Raw genomic sequence first — 18,413 nt, forward strand, 5'->3', positions numbered from 1 at the left:
CTTGTTCTTCCTCTGCCCTACAAATGTGTGTGTATATATATACACGCATATATAAATATACACGCATGACATTTATCCATGTGTTTATTTTCGGCAGTGGCGGCGCTTTCACTCGAGGGACGCGCATCGTGGGGGGCACCACTCGTGGTTGCGTGCGGCCTTGCGCGATGCGCGTCGTGGGTGTGTCCGGGCGCATCTCGTCGGGGGCGTGGGTCCGCGGACGACACCGTAAACGCGGCGCGGTACACGCAAACACAGTGTCTTGCCTCGACCTTGTTTGCTCTGGCAAACACGGTATGGTGGTCCTGCCTATGTTCTTTCCGCTTTTGGCCGCTTACCGCGCGCGGCCACGGCTGCACGCGTACACTTGGTCCGCGTTCCCACCCCGCTTGGCAAGCGTGGTCTTCGGGGAGATGTCGTCCTGCTCAATACTGCCCCGACGAGCAGGTGCAATGAGTCATATAGCGCCGAACAACAGACGAGGATTTGGGAAACGGCACCACGAGCGCCAGCTTCCAGCAATATATATAAAAAAAACTGTGGTTGATTCCTTCCTCATAGGAATCGGTAAAACACGAAAGTGAAATGTGGAGTGAAATCTGCGGCTGATCATGATTTGCGGGTTGGCGGGTGCCTTGTGTGCGTGCTTGGCGAGCGACGTCCTGCTGGCGGGTCGCTTCGGCAAAGGTGTACTGGCGTCATTTCCGTTACGGATGTGACGTCAGTGAAATCTTGTGTATCCCGGCATAACACTTTCGTATTAAAATATAAAACCCGAAAACGACTAACCCTAAGTATAACATACTCTTTAGTGCTAAAGGCTGCTTCTCCGCAGGAAGACCCCCGTGTGCAGGGGTGCACCCTTTACAGGCAGCTTGCTTCGTTGAACTGGCGTCATTTCCGTGACGGATATGGCGTCATTCAAATCTTTGTGGATCCGGGAATAAAACACATTCGTGTTAAAAATGGCCCCATCTGCTTACTTCGCTGCACATGCCGGCGGAAGGCGATTGTCTTCTCCCGTCTAGAACAGGGACCAATTACTCTCAATTATTTTAGGACCATGGATTTGTCCCTCGAAGCAGCGCCAAGCTCTACGGAGTTTGTTCTCTTATTTGGATGAAATTGGTCTAATTTAAAAATTGTAAATTACGTGGCCCAAGGTCAGAACAAAAATATACATGTAAGTCCGTTATTGCGCCAAGTCCGCGAGTTCTTTGTTTTTTTTTTTCATTTCCTGCCCAGTTCTTTCTTCCCCCATCCCCCACCCACAGCAGAAAAGCATGTGGGCGACTGTAAATGCCGGCACACCTCTCTGCTTTTCTAATAAAGAGCCGCCCCCCCCCCTCTCTCTCTCTCTCTCTCTCTCTCTCTCTCTCTCTCTCTCTCTCTCTCTCTCTCTCTCTCTCTCTCTCTCTCTCTCTCTCTCTCTCTCTCTCTCTCTCTCTCTCTCTCTCTCTCTCTGCCAGGTAAACGCCTCTCTTCCCTTTCCCGCCAACCTCTCACGCTCTTTCCCTCCCGTCTAGCTCCTCCCACGACAACCACAGTGGGGGTTAGCTCAAGTGAATTCGATTTTGCCTCGTTCCACTGCTCACGCGCCATTTATTGGAACCGTTTGTTACTGATGAACCTGGAGCACTGCCACGAGGTCCAGGGTCGCGCGAACTCTTTCTGTATTTTGGGGTGAAAAATGTTTCCAACGCAATTTTTTTTTTTTCATTTTCATCACAGTGAACCATTCTCCGCCATCCCCCGTTTTGCTCGAGGTAAATGTTCATTCCTCCTGCTATCACACATATCAAGCGCGCATCCATTTTCAATCGAAAGAACACTGCGAGTACCACTTGTGCACTGATGTTTTGCCTCAGATGTGCTTAATGTTTCTTTTTCTCCACAATGTTCACCAGTATGGTTCTAGATTTAGTTGTTCGGAAATGTTTTATAAACTTCTCGTTTGAGAATGCTTATAACTTTTGGCCGGATGGCTGAATAGAGGGACATACTCACAGACCAAAATTTTCAGTTTTAAGTAGCCCAAGAAAGAGTGTCGTCTTTAAAAATCGTGCTTTCCTATATGTAGGCGCCTCGATTTACAGGTCACGCTCAGTTCACGAACAGGGATCGCCATGGGGATACGGGTAAATGAGAGAACACCGAAAGACATCTCGCGCAGTCAGCGTACGGTCGGGTGATCTGCGTCAACGCACTGGGGAGCCATTGCGAAACGATCGCGCAGCTGGTGGCACTCGCGGCGGCGCTGAACTAGCACTGGAGGAACGCGGAAAGCTTTCCCCACCTGTCGCACTGTTGATGCTTTCCGCATCATTTTTCTTTTTTTATTTCCCCGTGTTTTCCGCAGCGGCGCAAGGTGTTGCGTGCGCTAATGCTTCGCAGCTGTCGCGACTGCCGCTGGCTGACACACGGCGGGTGCATGTCACGGTGTTGGATTACGTCGTACATCGCCGTCTACACGTGCCGTGTTTGACGGCTCCGACTGTAATTTGTCACGTACTGGGCTCGCTCTGTGGTGGCCCCGTGGTCAAGGCGTTGCTCAATTGAGCGCGACGAGGTTGCGGGTTCGGCTCCTGGCCACTTTTTAATGCATAGCATTCTTTGCCGAGCACCGCCACAGCCAGGACCGTATGACATCCTGCACCTGTGATCGTTATAACAACGTAAATGGAGATAATTGGCGTTACGAAATTTTGAAAAAAAAGAAAAAAGAAAGAAGAATATTAAAAATTACGGAAAACGCCTAAAAGTACAACGCATGGCATTTCCACAATAATGCAGATATCGCGAAACTTCCACCTGTAATCGTTGTAATAGCGTAAATGGAGATAATTGGTCGAACGAAATTTTGAAAAAAATAAATAACACATAATAAATAAATAAATAAAAAAATCAGGAAAATGGCAAACCGTATAACGACCTGCATTTCAACAGTAATGCGGATTTAGCGGAAGTTCCACCTATAATCTTTATATTAGCGTAAATTAGATAATTGGTACAAAGAAATTTCTAATTACAAAAAAATAATATATAAAAAAAGTTACGGGAAATGGCTAACCGGCAAAGCCCGGCATTTCCACAATAATGCAGATTTCCCGAAAGTTCAAAATTTTATTGAACAAGAGACGAAAGCGCCCGTGTGTGGTGCTCGTTTAAGACCACCCGTTGGCCTAAATTAATCCGTAGCCCTCCACTGCTTCGGTACGCAGTCACATAGGTGGCTATTGTGAAGCAGTGCGTTGAAGGTTTTTGGGCCCCAAGAATGGCGAGAACGGTGTACGGTTCGGGCTTCGAGTTGATAATTGCGCTTATCCTGAACACTAGAGTGCGCCTGTGATACATTATGCGCAACTTTCAAGCCACTAGCTACGCTAATTATGCGATCATGATAAGTTTGACTGTGACGTCATGTCCTGGTCGCATCAATTTGCAACTTCTAAAATGACAGTCTCATTCCGAGTCGCCTTGTTTGTGAAATGTATGCAACTGTTCACTGTGAAGCAGGTTTTAATTAGAAACATTTACTGGAAGCTGACAGCTCTTCAAAGCGTTTGGCTGAAGAGCTTAAAATTTACCTACTGAATTAAACGCATGTCAGTCATCGCCGGTTTGCACAGCAATTGCGACATCGTTAAAATGCAAACTTCATTTGCAATTCTCTTGTGGCAACAAAAGACCCAAAGAAGTCCAACCGCGTTGAGGTTATTAAAACGTTTGGCCGACCGTCTGAGCAAGCTCCAGTTTCTTAAAATTCGCTTGTTTTGGGCACCGGCGTACGTTTCCAGCTATTCGCACCGCATTCCGCGTTGACTACAGCCGCCTGGGGCAAAGCACGGACCGTGCGACCGGGTCCGATTGGAACCCGCCTTTCTTCCCCGCCGCCGTCTGCGTGCTCTACAAAAACCTTCGGTGGGAGAGCTGTAGATATGGCCGCGCGCGGACTCCGGGAAGAGGTAGCGGCCGAGGAATAGCTCGGGAGCGCTTTTATCGTGGGAAGTCGAACGACCCGACTGGAAATCGTTGTCTGCCATCGCCCAAACAAGTTCCGGGTTCGGGGTGTATAAGTGTTTAGAAGGCGTCTATTCTGGGATCCGGCAACCAAATTTCGTTCGCTGATAGTGAATTGAGTGCCACTGTCCGATGGGACGCGAGGGAGAATGCGCGTCGACTGTTAAATGGCGGCGACATTGCTTCTCGGTCGTTGGACGTTAAAAAGAAAGAGGCGGAGTTGCAACAAATGTTTCTGCCGCGTCCTCGGTAACGTCGTTCCAACGCGTCAAATGTACTCGAATCACAGCTTCTGGTGGCTATAATTAGTTGATTACACGCGTGACCCAGTTTCGGTACCGGGGTCTCTAAAGTGTGCCTAGATAAACGTCATAAAACACACCGACGTGGGCGTGTCGGTGCCTTCCTCCCCTTCCCCCGTCACTCGCTTAGTCATGCTCCCCCGTTCTTTCTCGGCACAGCGCGTCATTCGGTTCAGGGTCCCTCGCTACGGGGCCGCGGCTGTGCGCGCCTTGGGTCGGGAAGCCGGTGCGAGGCCTATTCCGGACTCCCCCCGAATAAGAAGCCTGGGCTGCCGCCGTCTGCCCCTTCCCGCGCGTGAACTGCTGAACTCCATTCGCCCCTACCCCGATCTACCGCTTCCGAGATTTTTTTTCTTTTCCACTCTCCTTTGGTTTTTTCTTCGTCACCCTCTCTCCTGTTCGTCTTGTCGGGTCAGCAGCACTTCCAGACACCATCCGTGCCCGCCGCCGCCGCTGTTAAAGCTTATTCCAGCTCAGCCCTGCTGTTTTGTTCTTACGCGCGCTGACATCGCCGGGTTGCCGTGCCGTTCGTCGGCTTCGCGATTTGCGGGTTCGTTCTTACTTGTTTTCTTTTTGTTTTTTTAACGAATATCTGCGCATCGCTCGTGCGCCGGCCGTCACCGGATCCCCGCAGATCCCGTTTTGGCAGGGCCCATCTGCTGGCGCTTGCAAATTCCTCCAGTTCGACTCGGGTGCTTACGTCCCCTGACCTGGAAAGAAAAAAAAAGGGGGGGGGGGGGGGGGAGGAGTGAGCGCGAGTGTACCTGATGGATTCTTCTAGAGCGCATTTGACCGCGCCCCATTTTCGGGGGAACGGATTGGGTGATACCGCCTGGTGGCTCGATGCAGCCACGGCGAAACTTCGGGCCGGTCGGGCTTTCTAAACGCTTGATTGAGTCCCAATGTAGAAAGGCCGCTCTGCACTCCCGCCCGGTGCGCCTTCGTGATAAGGATCCCTGCCTGCGCGTGTGACACAACTGAAGTTGTCCTTGCCGATGGCCCCAAGTATACGCGTGAACTACTGTAATGGCTGAGCACGCACCGATCGGTTACGTGAGCACCGCTCCTGCCAGGGCGAACGTGGGAACGAAGCAGGAACCGTCGTTCCCATTGCGAGAACCGATCGGCGCAAAGGAGGTCTTCCGCGCGTTATCAAGTCCGATGTTGTTACACGTGGGAGAACGGCGTGCGAAGCCTACCCAGGAACTTCCTCCTCACCTAGCAATTTGTTTTGGCCCCGTGAGTGCGTGCGTTACAGGCTTCGGGCAGTTGCTCAAACAAGGTTTACCCTCGCCCCGTGCCCTCGCCTATTAGACAGGCGTTTCTAGCGACGCGTTCATTCCAGAAACGAATGCTCTTCGGGCTCATCGGACGCACGTTGACTTCGTTTCACGCTCGTGTTTTAGCTATCACCGTGCTCTCAGAGCATTGCCAGAGGCGGAATTTCGTTCTGTTAATTCCTTGGTGGTCTCGGTTTATGAGCTTCGCACCCGAGCGGCGCTGCTTTCTCTTTCATGTGCGGCACAAGGAAGGCCACTCTCCATTCATGCGGGAAGCATCGTCCACCTTTCGTTACCTGACTCCCATTCGTGCCTGTTCTGCATTAGAAGTAGCCGTTTAATCATCTCACCTTCTCAGCAGTTCTCATTTCCGGCACCCTGCGCCCATTGATTATTTACACACAGCGAGCCTTCTACTCGCCGTTTTGCTTTTTTTTTTACGAGACTCAGCAGTGCAGACGACGAAGCGTTTACATGTTTTTCTGCGGGGCATAGGTGAGTGAGTGTGATTAGATAATGATAAAGAAGGTGATTATATCAACATGAAAAGGTTCGCTTCCTTGATAAAGTCTAGGAAAATTGCTGTAGGGAATGCGAAGACATTAGTGCCAATTTCCGATGGATATGCCGTTATTGTGGACGCCGCTTTAGCTCCCCGGATCGCCGGTGACCGCTGCGCTGCTTGGCGAGGCAGCGAAACCATCGCAAAGCTCGTCGTGGCGCGTGCTGAACTGTTTTTAGAGCCTTTTTTCTTTTGCCACAGGGCATACATAAGGAGCATGAGTTTAGGGTGAGGAAAGTTTGTTAGATGGACATGAGAATGTTAGCTTCGCGTATAAAGTCTAGGAGGGAACGATGATGGTGCCCATATAAGCATGCGTTGTGTGCGGGTGCGTCGTCTACGCGGAGGCCCGTCGCCGCAAGATGTCGCAGCCTCGTAGGACGCAAAGCGAGCCAAGACCACAGCAAGGGGTGTATGTCGGCTATTGCCTCGCTGCGGTGGCAAACTGGGCAACCGGAGTCTGGAAAACAATCTTTGAAGTGAGGCCATTGGCGGGTCACGGCGGGAGTTAAGGCAACACCACCTAGATAAGTTATAGGTGGTGTTGGTTCTCCGATCCTCTGATGTTGGTTCCCGATCCTCCTAGGCGCAACCTCCTCGGCACGGGTGAGACCCGGGGGATGGGGGGGGGTGGCAGCACACGGTGGAATTAGAGCACGAGTGCGGCACCGGAGGCGTTCCTTTCTAGTCAGCAGGAGAGTCGCATCATCCAGCTCTAACGGGGAAGTCGGAGATGGAATGGTGGCTGCTAGCCGGGCTTCTACGTCTGCCTTGCAGTGGGCAGTCAGTAGGTCACGCGGAACTCATTAAATCAGTATCTTAATTGTCAGCAATTCGTGCCGCAAGGTGGTGAATACTCTGGGCCAGCATAGGGCTATGGCTGACTAACCGTATAGTAGGCGGACTACTTGAAGGGCATCGGTGCAAATTACGATGCAAGCCCAGGGTCGCAAAGTGAGTCCGGCTAGAGCCAGGAGATCCTCTCTAATGGCTACAAGGTCCGCACAGAACGATGCTGGAGGTTCCGGGGCCTTAAATCTGGATATCTTACTTAGGGCTGGATGCAGTGATTTCCCTACACCCCCCCTAGGGGGTGTGTAGACCCCCCCTAGTTTTTCTGGACACCCCCCCTTGAATCCCCAAATTTCACTCTTGTCAGTCCTTATATGGACCTTTTTCAGTATCGATCTGCGCATGCGCGGGCTGCCCGTCTGCTATTCTTGGCAGTAGCCTCGGGCAAAATAAACAAAAGTGCGCCCCCCGAGCTGGCTGTTAGCGTTGCACGTATTTATTTCCTTTTTTTCGACAGCTCGTGGCAAGTTAGTATGTGCACACAAAAAAGGCTTTCAAAGGAAAGGGTCAAAGTGGTTTGAAGCTACGAGCAAAGCATATATCGACAAGCACTCACCCAAAATTACTTCGACTGAGGCCAACTTTGACTTGAACTAAGTGCAGTAAACACACATAATTTACTTTCTTCATTGATTCGATGCCGTTCTTTGTTTACAAGCGTAATCTTTGCAGAAGCTCTTTTAGCATGTACATTTAAAATGGGCAATTTGGCGAGGCGAAGCGCTACGGAAGCTAATCCTGGCGTTTTAATAAATCGGGAGCGTACAATCGGTGCCTGATTTATAAGTGCTGCATAATTCGTGTACTACCTAAACATTGTTTCAAGAACTCAAATTTCGTCACTGGCCCTGGTAACAAGTTCGAAAATGTCCTTATACGTTGAAAAATGGCGAGAAATTAAAAAAAAAACTGAATACGGACCTTTCATGGTAAAAAATGAATTTCTTTAAATTTGTTTTTTCTTAGATTGAATATTTGAAAGCACCGCCTCTCAGGTGTGTGTATATATATATAGAAAATGAAAAAAAACGTACGTCACGGGGATGAGCGTTTGGTTAACAGACGTCTATTATTTAACTATTGGGATAAAAAAAACAGCTTTTCTAGTTTATGAACCCCCCCCCCCTCCCCCCCAGAGCCATTGAGACACCCCCCCTTGATTCGATGCCTGGGGAAACCCCTGGCTGGATGGCTAGGGCAATGAATGGCAGCGGAAGTCAGCGTCTTCAATACTGGCATCTGTATATACATAATATGGTGGAGCCGAGTGGAAGGTGGCTCATCCATGTCGGTGTTGTGTTGTTGGAGGGCAGTCGCCGAATTGTTCGACTGTGGGCGACGAAGGTCAGTTGGCGTGTTCCGTGTCTTTATCCTTAGCAACTTTTCCGTACCTCCCGTTACTATAACTGAGAGCCTTGGCCAATCGCCTCTGGCCCCTGCTAGTGCTGTATCTAGTTTTAACGTCCGGCAGCTGTAATGTTGAGTGTTCAAGCTGCGTGTGGCGGTTGACTGTTCGCGGTTAGGCTTAACATGAAGCAGAACGTTGGGCGTTGCATCGTCACCTATTGGGGCGGAGCCCGCGTGGTTGCAGGTTTTAGTGGATGCCACATAGTGGCGCTGCTGTTGCACGCCAAAGCAAAAAGAGATCGTATTTTGCGGAAAAGACGCGTTTCTACTCGCCCAATTGGCTACGTTTGTAATTAGCATGTAGGACCCAGTGCGTGTACCTAACGAGCCAACGAAGCTTTCACGGAAAAGAAAAACTTATTGTTCAAGCGCAGCGAAATCTCTTAACGCGCGTGTTTTAATACACGTAGGTTAAAAAAGAACAAGTTCTACCATAATTCATCGCTGGCTAGAACTCAGTGCGGTGGATAGTGGACATTTTTTCCAGTTTCGTAATACGTCGCGTGGCCCCTAATCATTGCGATTTGAGGGACTGACACGACACGCGCTGTCAAGTTCGGGCAGCAAGAGTGCATTCGAAAAGCGCATTGCGGTAATTTTTAGGGGCTTTACGCTCAGCACCTTGCCCGGAACCTCAATTAGCGGATTGTCCTCGCGCGTCTTCGGGGATGGGCAGCACTCGGCGTGCCGCAAGGGGTGGGGAGGCAAAAAGGGATGGGTGTTTTTCTGCGACGGTTATTTTTTCCCCTTTGTTCTTTCCCGTCTGCCCGACATAACGGCGTCCGATCTGCACTGTTGCGCATGCGTAGATCGCTGTCCGTTCGGCGGCCTGAGCGGTTCCGGGGACCGTGGAAGCATTTATACTCCTGTCACACGGCAAATCTAATGTCATTCAAAGTGAATGTCATTAGCTGTTAATGACATTCGGTTTGGCCGTGCGGGTCTACATGGCGAAACAAATGTCATTGGCTGCGTCCATTTGGTAGTGATTGCGGTGTTGATTAGCGAGCTCGCAAAACCACAAAATTTCAAGTGCACCTACAATGTTTTCATACGTAATATTTTTTTAAACATAACAAATGATTATTTTCTAAAAATAAAAAAATTCCGTTTTGGGTGACATCACTAGGCATCACAAGCCGAGAAAAATCCACAAAAGATCTGTATTATGGTCGCCCGCGTTTTGGGGGCCAGATTTTTTTTTTTGGTACTTGTTTGCCTTTCTTTATTTGAAAAACAACATTCAGGGGAAAATATGTTTGCTAGCAATTTTAAGAACAGTATTCTTTGGTTTGTTACTGCACTTCTCTAGTAACGTGTCACTGCTGTCGAGGCTGCTCATTTGGCTGCTGAATGAGCTCCTAAACCTCAGTTAGCCGCTAAATGTCATTCGGCTCAAATGTCATTTGGTATTCTCGTGTAGCGCCGAATTAATGACAATCAGAGTGAATGCCCTATCACACGGCACATCTAATGACATTTAGATCAAATGTCATTCGCTCTAAATGTCATTAATTCGGCGCTACACGAGAATACCGAATGACATTTGAGGCGAATGACATTTACTGGCTAACTGAGGTCCCGGACCTCAGTTAGCGGCCAATTGAGTAGCCTCGACAGCAGTAGCGCGTCACTAGACAAAAAAATTCAGTAATAAGCCAAAGAATACTGTTTCTAAAAACTGTCAGTAAAATTACATTTTCCTCTTCGTGTTGTTGTTCAAATAAGGAAAGACAAACAAGTACTAGCAAAAAAGAAAATCCCCGCCTCAGTGCGCGCGCTACCCTAATACGGATTTTTGCAGACTTGTCTCGGCTTGTGATGTCTACTGATGATTGTGATGTCTACCGGTGATTTTCTAATTTTTATTTTTAAAAATAATCCTTTTTTATGTCTCTCTTATTTTTTAAATGTTACGTTTGAAAGTATTCTAGATGCGCTTGCAATATAATTTTGCGGTTTTGCGAGCTCGTTAATTGTCACGGCTGTCACAATCAAATGACATTTGTTTTGCCGTGTAGACCCGCACGGCAGGACCGAATGTCATTAGCAGCTAATGTCATTCATTTTGAAGGACATTAGATTTGCCGTGTGACAGGGGTATTAAAATTTTAATGAACAGGTTAACGCGTTTCTTTACACTAAGAATAAACGGTAACACTAGCCGATCATTTTCTCATTTTGAAAACTATTGTAACTTCGTACCTCGCGCCTCAGGCCGAAATGATCTAGCCAGGGGAAATGTTGAGTATATGGGCCTCCTCGATTTACCAGTCCTAGACGGTCCGCGGGCAGTCCGAGGACTGCGTGCGGACCGGAGGTCCCATAGGAATACATGGGAAAATCGAGCGCCGGAGCGCGTCTCGGGCAGTCCACGGACGATCCGGGACTGATAATCGAGGAAGCTTTATGTGAGCTCCTCACCTCTAGCGGCATGAGTTGAAAGCTTTGGCTGACAATGTGTGCGCCTTCGAAGGAACGCCAGGGGATGCTTTCGGAGGGCCTTGGTACCGAAACGTTTTCCAGAAAAAGTCGTGAAGGCTCGTAAAACACGGTTGCTTTTAGAAGTTATTGCCGTTAGTCAGCAATGAACACACTATCCGTGTTTTTTGACGTCCGTTTGACTACTATGCGGGCTTGCGTGGTTTTAGGTGATGCGCGCGTGAGTTTTAAACGAACGAAAATTGCCCGCTCCAAAACTGCATTTCGCCTGCTCCACAAACTGCTCGAAGCTGCTCGTTTTGTGTTCCGCCATCGCGTTTACGTCGTCCTAGGTTCCCACACATGTTTTGAGTTGGCGAAGTAACCATATCGTTAAATTTCTTGAAGCATTGATAAGTACTCCCACGCAAAAACCTTTTTAGCAGAGGTCAGATATAACGGGTTCACTGAAATATAACGAAAACCAGTTAAATTCTTTTTAATTCGCAGTCATTTTTTGTTCCTTTTCTTTTTAGTAAAACTTGCGGTCGAGTTCGTTTCGCCCCGCAGCAGCCGCTCCGGGCTCGTTGCGCTCTTTATTTCTCTGCCATGGAGCAAACCTGCTCGTACCCCTGACCCGCGTTACCGGCTGGCGGCCGTGCCTATCTGATTTCACCCGACCGTGCTCTTATCAGCGTGCACCCCTAAAAACACCGGAGCCTTATCTTCGTTCCCCGTTCGTTCCTTTCCTTAGCTTTAAATGCGTGCCATTCTTAAGATAGTAACCTAGCAGTGGGCGTGTGCAGGATTGTTTTAGAGGTGGCGGAGGGGGGAGGGGTGCAGTTGAGCCCCGTCGCCGTTTGCTATAGCAAAAATAAACGAACAAATACTGTCGTTCGCTGCCGCGTATGCTTCCTGCGTGTTCGGCGCTGTGCCGTGACTCATACCGCCGCTGCTAGTGACTGCCTACCTGCAAGGTTACGTCCGGCCGTTAACTAATGTTATCCAACAACGGCAACTACACATTCATCGCCCGTTCAGCTGGAGCGCTGCAACGAATTGGGAAACAAGTGCCTGAAATTAAACTGCAACGAAGAGGATTCAACCGTGAATGCCAGGCACAATATTGTCCCAAGGAGTTTTGCCGCAATTTTTAAAGCTATTTGTAACCGCGTGTAATGCGGATAACACGACGCAGCAGAACCTTGTTAGATAAACAACTCACTTCAGCCAAAGCTGGGCTTTTACCCAGACTGAATGTTAGCTAGATTACCCCCGCAGACCAATTAAGAGTTGAGTTGTCGCTGGCACGTGTCTTAGAAAGAATGCGCAGTTCACTATTGTGTGCTTCTCGTACTGTCCTACTTGTAATTTGCCAGGAGTCGATATTCACTTTTTCTGGAATCTCATCTGGCAAGGCACGGTACACCTGTTTGGCAAATGCTGATGAAACATGGTTGTCTTCCTTTTCTTCTTCTTTTTCCAGCCAAGAGGAGGGCATGCAGGTGATCCTGTCGGGCGACAGCTACATCCTCTCCTTTGAGAAGCCTTCTCCTCAGGACAGTGGTTCCTACACATGCAGTGCCCTCTACAGCAGCACAATACCCCTCTCCATCACTGTTCACATCACTTTCTACCGTGAGTATCCCTTGGAAGTCTAGCGTGCTTGAAAACGGAGCTTACAACTTTTCTTATGCTTAGAAATAGTTCAAATAGCCTTGCATTGCATTTTTTTTTGCTATTTCTTCATTTAGCATTCGGCAATGTTCCATCTGGACCATTTGTAACCGCGTGTTTCTCATGTTTGTTTCTCATGTTTGTTTCTCATGTGAGTGCAGTGAGATAAGAGGTAGTGCTAATGTGAAATCAGACTGCAGTGATTTTGGGATACTTAAAGGGACCCTGCAACACTACTGATGCAATTCTTTCACTCTTTCCTTTGTGCCTAAAAGTGCCGCAAAATCTGTGGTTATCGGCAGCACAGAGTGGCACTGCGCGATTTGCTCGCCGCAGCAGATGCGCCTTTTGTTTCTGGCGATTTTCTTCAAGTGGCTGGGGAATGCATTTATTGCTGACAGTGAACGGCAGCCGACCAATGGCCGGAACATTCCCCGAATGACCCAATTTGAGCACTCAAAGAATGTAGAGACCAGGAAAGAGGGGAAAATCTTTTGAGCAAGTTTCTAAGTTGTCTGAAGGGTGTAGAGCGGTAATCTCTGGCTGAGTTACTTTGTGGCCCCCTATTTTATGTAGAGAATGTGGTTGTTGACTGTGGTCTGAAAGCATGTAAGATTTTGAAGAAAGTTTTAAAATGCATTGCAGGGTCCCTTTAAGGCCTCCAGTATAGCTTCTAAGCGGCAAAACCCTTACACATTGGGATTCTTGAGCTTATCTGCTTGCAAAGGTTTAGCCCATCTAATAGCCTGAAACGGATAATCCGATAATGTTTATTATTGAATCAAGTTCAATTACAGCAGTTTCCATCCATGTAAATTCTCGTGCTAAAATTGTCAGTACTCACTGAAGTTGTGGCCTCTGCATTTCCACACATCTTGGGCGGAAAATGAAGTGCTGCCGAACACGAAACACAGCGGGGGTTACAAAACGGCATGTGCGATACAAAGCGCTGTTGTCGTCGTGTCATTAAAAGGCTCTTTTTGAACCCCCGTGTTGCTTCGTGTTTGGTGGTGCTTCACTTCCTGCCCATGGTTGCCACGTCGTTTCCTCCTCCCCTCTGCTGTCTGCTGCGAGTGAGCGGATGCCCGGTGGTGCGCAGACGACATCACGTGGGAGGAGTGCCCCCAGCGCCAGCACCTGATCATGGGCCAGCCGGGCAAAGTGCGGTGTCGCGTCCGGGGCAATCCCGTGCCCCTGGTCAGCTGGCTCAAGGACCGCCAGGAGCTGGACCCCCAGCGCTACGAGGGCAAGGAGGACGGCATCGCCATCCAGGCCGCCAAGGACATCGACCGAGGCGTGTACGTCGTGTCCGCCATGGTCTCCGTCACGGGAAAGTTCCAGAAGAGGAACATCTCCGTCGACGTCTACAGTGAGTCTGCTCGGGCTCCCCTTCCTCGCCTTCCTTTCACTCTAGCCCAGTGTCACTGAGACTTCCCTTTGTCCACACTGTTGGAGTTATCGAAAGACAATATCGGGCTTGGCTTGATTCGGCTCAACTTGCCGACGCCACTGAAATTATGAGAACATAGTTTATGCTAAATTTGACGAGACTTACCCAAGCAGGTGGGGTTGGCACATGAAATAAGGTTTGGCTTAGCTTGACTTTATTTCTTTTTGGAGTGGGAAAACATTTACTGAACATAGAAGTAGGACTTCACTTGTTTAAGAAATTCTTTTTTTTCAATCCTTCTGCATACTGTTGTGACAGAAGCATACGATAGCTTTCTTTGTTTTGAACATCCATGAAGTTGTGTGACCAGGGCATTGTTGGGGCCTGTCACACATGTCGCAGACAATAATGAGCTGGGCGTACGGGTGCACTGGACTACACTTTTTTCCATTTAAAGGCTTTGGACATGGAGCACCGCAGATCTTTCCTTCTTCATATATTTTTTTTTTGTTTGCGCCACAATCTGTTTGTTTAGTGTTGGTGAGATTACTGAAAAAGGAAGGTATAGATCCTGAGTGGGGTTTTATAATAAGTGTTCTCAACATAAACTGAATGGTACCCAGGTTTACTTACTGTCAGCACTACTTCCTATCAGATATGCAAGTATCGGCTAATTCTTGTGATGGCGGGTCAGACTGTACTGTGGTCATAACGTGAAAACACCGCCATGTCTGAGGCGCCAACTTTTTCGGAAAAAAAATTGGAGACGATCGTATTTGCTCAATGCCAGGCGTCTTTGATTGACACACGTGTCCCCTCCTTTCAGCGCAACCGAAGATCGCCAGCACAGTGCCAGATTCAAGTGAACTGGTGGAAGGAACTCCGGGCACTTTGATGTGCTCATCCGAGGGCTATCCACCCCCACTATACTATTGGTTTGACCAGGTAAGTGTTCATCCCTGTACGCTAACCTGCGCTGCACGGCAGGCTTTTTATAAATGGCGTTCTTCTTAGACAATACCTCCTTGCATCCCATTTTAATCTCTTGAGCCTTTCAGATTCACTATGCACGTTTCTCAGTGGCACTTCGTGGTCTTGTGACCAGGTTTTTTTCCACTGGGCCAAAATTTTCGGTGTACTCATTGCTTAGCAGCATTTGTTGTTCCTCAGTGCTCGTAGCGGAAAGGAAATAGGTGCATTCTGTGACAACAAAAAGTCAGTGATTGCTGAAGACTGACAATACAGTTATGTACACCCAAGATAACAGGTTGGGAGATAAACACGTAGTGAGATGCATTTTTTTGATACAGCAGATCGTTGATCCTTTTCAGACAGACTGTGAACGCATTTTTGGGCCACAAGACTTTGAAGGGAATGTTTATGCCTTCTTTGTTGAAGTCAACGTTTCTATCAGCCATACGCTCGGGGCACTCTTTTAAGAAAGTATTCTTGCAGTTGACTTCACTGTTGGAAATTTTCTTTCTGGGCTCTAGCTTGGTTGTTCTCACGGAGTAAAAAATGAAATAAAATGGGCAGCAGTTATGATTAATGCTGACCACTTGAAAGCGGCTATGCGCCCCAGATACTGTGCTGTCGTCACCCGAGAATGGAGATCGATAGCTGAGCTCCTTGTAGGCTTGCTCATCTCAATCGGAAACAATCGTGTTTCTTTTTCATTTTACAGGCCAACCGGAACCTGAGCACTGTCAACGGCTTTCAAGTGGACCCAAAAGCTGGGCTTCTGCAGGTTTGTGAATATAATCACTCATCTTTTTTTTTTTTTTTTTCTTTCACTATGTGATCTGCTACTAGCAGCAGCACTGGAGGAAATTTAAAAGGGGCCATGACGACAAAATAGAAGCTCTGTTTATTAAAAAGAATGCTTTGTTCAAAAAACAATGATGCCGATTTTACCACGGACTTCAAACAAATAATCCAGAAATTAAAAAAAAGAAAACAGATAAAACAGTGGCAAGCCAGCAGCCACTTTCCGGTTATTTCTCTGATGTCATAGCATGTATTGCCAGGTGCCAGGGGCTGATCAAAGCCACTGCCAAGAAACATGACTGATTGCAGTGGGGCCTCTAGTTCCATTTGATCAGATTTCGGCGCACGATAAAGATCCCCAGGTGGTCAAAATTAATCCGGAGTCCTCCACTACGGCGCGCCTCATCGCCTGCGTTGCGTCGGCGCGTTAAACCCCTCAATCAGTCAATCAGTTCCATTTGATCATATCGTTTTAATGCTAACAGGCAGCTAATGCACTGATAACTACGTTTTTAGTGCCGACCCATATTCTGTCACTCCTGCCCAAAACACATCGCTGAAGCGTGAAATTTGAGTTTCCCAATAGTATTTCTTGCGTTGTTCCAGTTAAAAAAACTTTTTTGGGGGCCGGAAGGGAGCCAAGTGAGTTACTTAGGTATAGTTCTTTCATATTGAACAAAGTTGTACGTGCTTTGTTTTCATGGCACCTTTAAAGGTGTGGACAGGGGTGTAACTAGCTGCTGGCTGTTCATGCTGTATGGAAATTCTCAAAACATTCGGATTATTGTGTATCTGGCGCCTTTATAGTAATTTTTACTTACTAGCTGTACATTTGCTTTGATGAGTAAATGGAAGCGGTAATGTTTGGGCATTGTGCGCAGGTGACGAGCGTGAGGCGAGAGGACGAGGGCACCTACCGCTGCCAGGCGGTGAACCCGGCTGGGACGGACACCCGTGAAATTGCGGTCACCATTGTTGGTAAGCCAGCACATTGCGTCTATTTGGTCTCGTGTTGTTTCCTCTGAAAGAAAGAAGTCACTGTTGGGATTTTCCCTCTGTGAGGAGTTTTTCCACCATGAAAAAATTGCTGTTCACGAGTTACAGACAAATCAAATGACTGAGCATTACTGTGACTCAGCTAATTAATGGGTTGTCTTTCTCTACTTGGCATCTTATTTTGTGGATAATTACTGCCATTTTTATTCTTGATTGTTCATTTTTTAAAACTGAACTGCGCTTTAGAGTAATCGTGGACAGCTGAGAAGCTCGTAGTTCTTACCGCAAACTTTTTTTTTTTTTTGGTGGAGAGAGTGTGTTGAGTGCACAAACTTCATTTTTGTGGCATTTTTTCAAGGAGGGCCGAACACATCTCGTTTCAGTGAAACCTAGGATCATAGAATTCCAGAACGCAACAGTGTCGGTCGGAGAAGAGGTCAAGCTGGAGTGCCGCGCCCACGGAAAGCCCACGCCGGACATGAAGATTCGTCGAGATGGGAACACCCACTTTCTTCTGGACCAGGTAGGGTTAAACAGATTCTGCAAATAACTGAGGACTGCCTGTTTAAGCTACAACCTGGCATCATGTGTACCATGGGCGTTGCCAGGGGAGTGCACCTCCCCCTCCCAAGCCACGCCAGCACTTTCCCCTCCCCCCACCCTACCGCGCTCCCCCTATGATTCAACAAACTTGGCCCCCCAAGGCAAAATCCTGGTAATACCCATGATGTGTACAGCCAACACCTGGACACTTGTTGGTGTTTGGACAGTGCATAAATTTACGCAGCCTTCATCACTTACTTGCAAATCGGTTGCCTCACTCTTTTAGTGCTATGTTCTGCGAGGAAGCTTAAAAGAGGCAGCATTTTCTGCTTGTATGCATTTGAGACAAAGCTGAGGATGCATGCAAGCCTTGTTGATGTTTCTTCATTTCGTAAATGTCTCAAAACTGGCGGGTTGCTGAGAACACAGCTGCATGCAAAGGATGTGACGTGGCGATCTCGTCTTTTTTTCCTTCCCCCCAGCACTTCAAGTTCCAGGAGACCCAGAATGACCAGCAGGAGACGGTGTTGACAATGGCCGCGATCAGCGCGACTCGGGAGATGGACGGCCTCTACTATTGCTCAGCCGAGAACAAGGCGGAGAAGGCGGAGCGTGTCGGGCACCTCACCGTGCAGTGTGCGTGCCTGTCCCCCTCCTTATTTCTTACCTTTGCTCTCTCCCTAGATTGCCGTGGTCGTAACAGCTCAAATCAGCCACGAGCACGAGGACACGGGTTTGTTTCCCAGCCGCGGCGGCCGCTTTTCTGATGGAGGCGAAACGCAAACACGCCCGTGTGTACGAGATTTCGGCGCATGTTAAGGATCCCCAGGTTGTCAAACTTAATCCAGAGCTCTCCACTATGGTGCACCTCATTGCCTGTGTTGCGTCGGCGCATTAAACCCTACAATCAATCAATCAACCAATCAATCAGTCAAATCAGCCACAAACTGTATGGCGAAAAATGTGCAGTATGGCTGTTACCAGCCTTCGTAAGTTCGAGATGTTGCCTCTTGTCTTCCAAAAAGCGTGGCTAAATTAAAGAGTGCTTGAGGATTTCACGTTTACTCTTTGAGCGGTGGGGCTGCAGTTAAGGATTGCAGAACGGGCGGAACTGACCTGAAGTATCCAGCAAGCTTTTGCGCAAATTGTTGGAAATACAGATAATTTGAAGGACTAGAAAATGTTCAACTGTCACG

General features: G+C 48.3%; 1 protein-coding gene across 4 annotated transcripts in view; it reads left to right on the top strand.

Moving 5' to 3' along the window:
• LOC144178741 (fasciclin-2-like) overlaps window positions 1-18,413 on the top strand; it is a 92,522-nt gene that overhangs the window by 51,995 nt on the left and 22,114 nt on the right. For all 4 annotated transcript variants that reach the window (XM_077706822.1, XM_077706824.1, XM_077706825.1 and 1 more), the window contains exons 3-9: window positions 12,331-12,482; window positions 13,621-13,890; window positions 14,738-14,856; window positions 15,596-15,658; window positions 16,560-16,656; window positions 17,058-17,197; window positions 17,700-17,853. In XM_077706822.1, the coding sequence (XP_077562948.1) occupies window positions 12,331-12,482; window positions 13,621-13,890; window positions 14,738-14,856; window positions 15,596-15,658; window positions 16,560-16,656; window positions 17,058-17,197; window positions 17,700-17,853 (995 nt within the window). The remainder of the gene's footprint in view (window positions 1-12,330; window positions 12,483-13,620; window positions 13,891-14,737; window positions 14,857-15,595; window positions 15,659-16,559; window positions 16,657-17,057; window positions 17,198-17,699; window positions 17,854-18,413) is intronic.

This window comes from Haemaphysalis longicornis, unplaced genomic scaffold (assembly GCF_048455015.1).
Source record: "Haemaphysalis longicornis isolate Haplotype H1 unplaced genomic scaffold, Haemaphysalis longicornis Haplotype H1 scaffold_4, whole genome shotgun sequence".
In the NCBI taxonomy this organism is placed as follows: Eukaryota; Metazoa; Arthropoda; class Arachnida; order Ixodida; family Ixodidae; genus Haemaphysalis; species Haemaphysalis longicornis.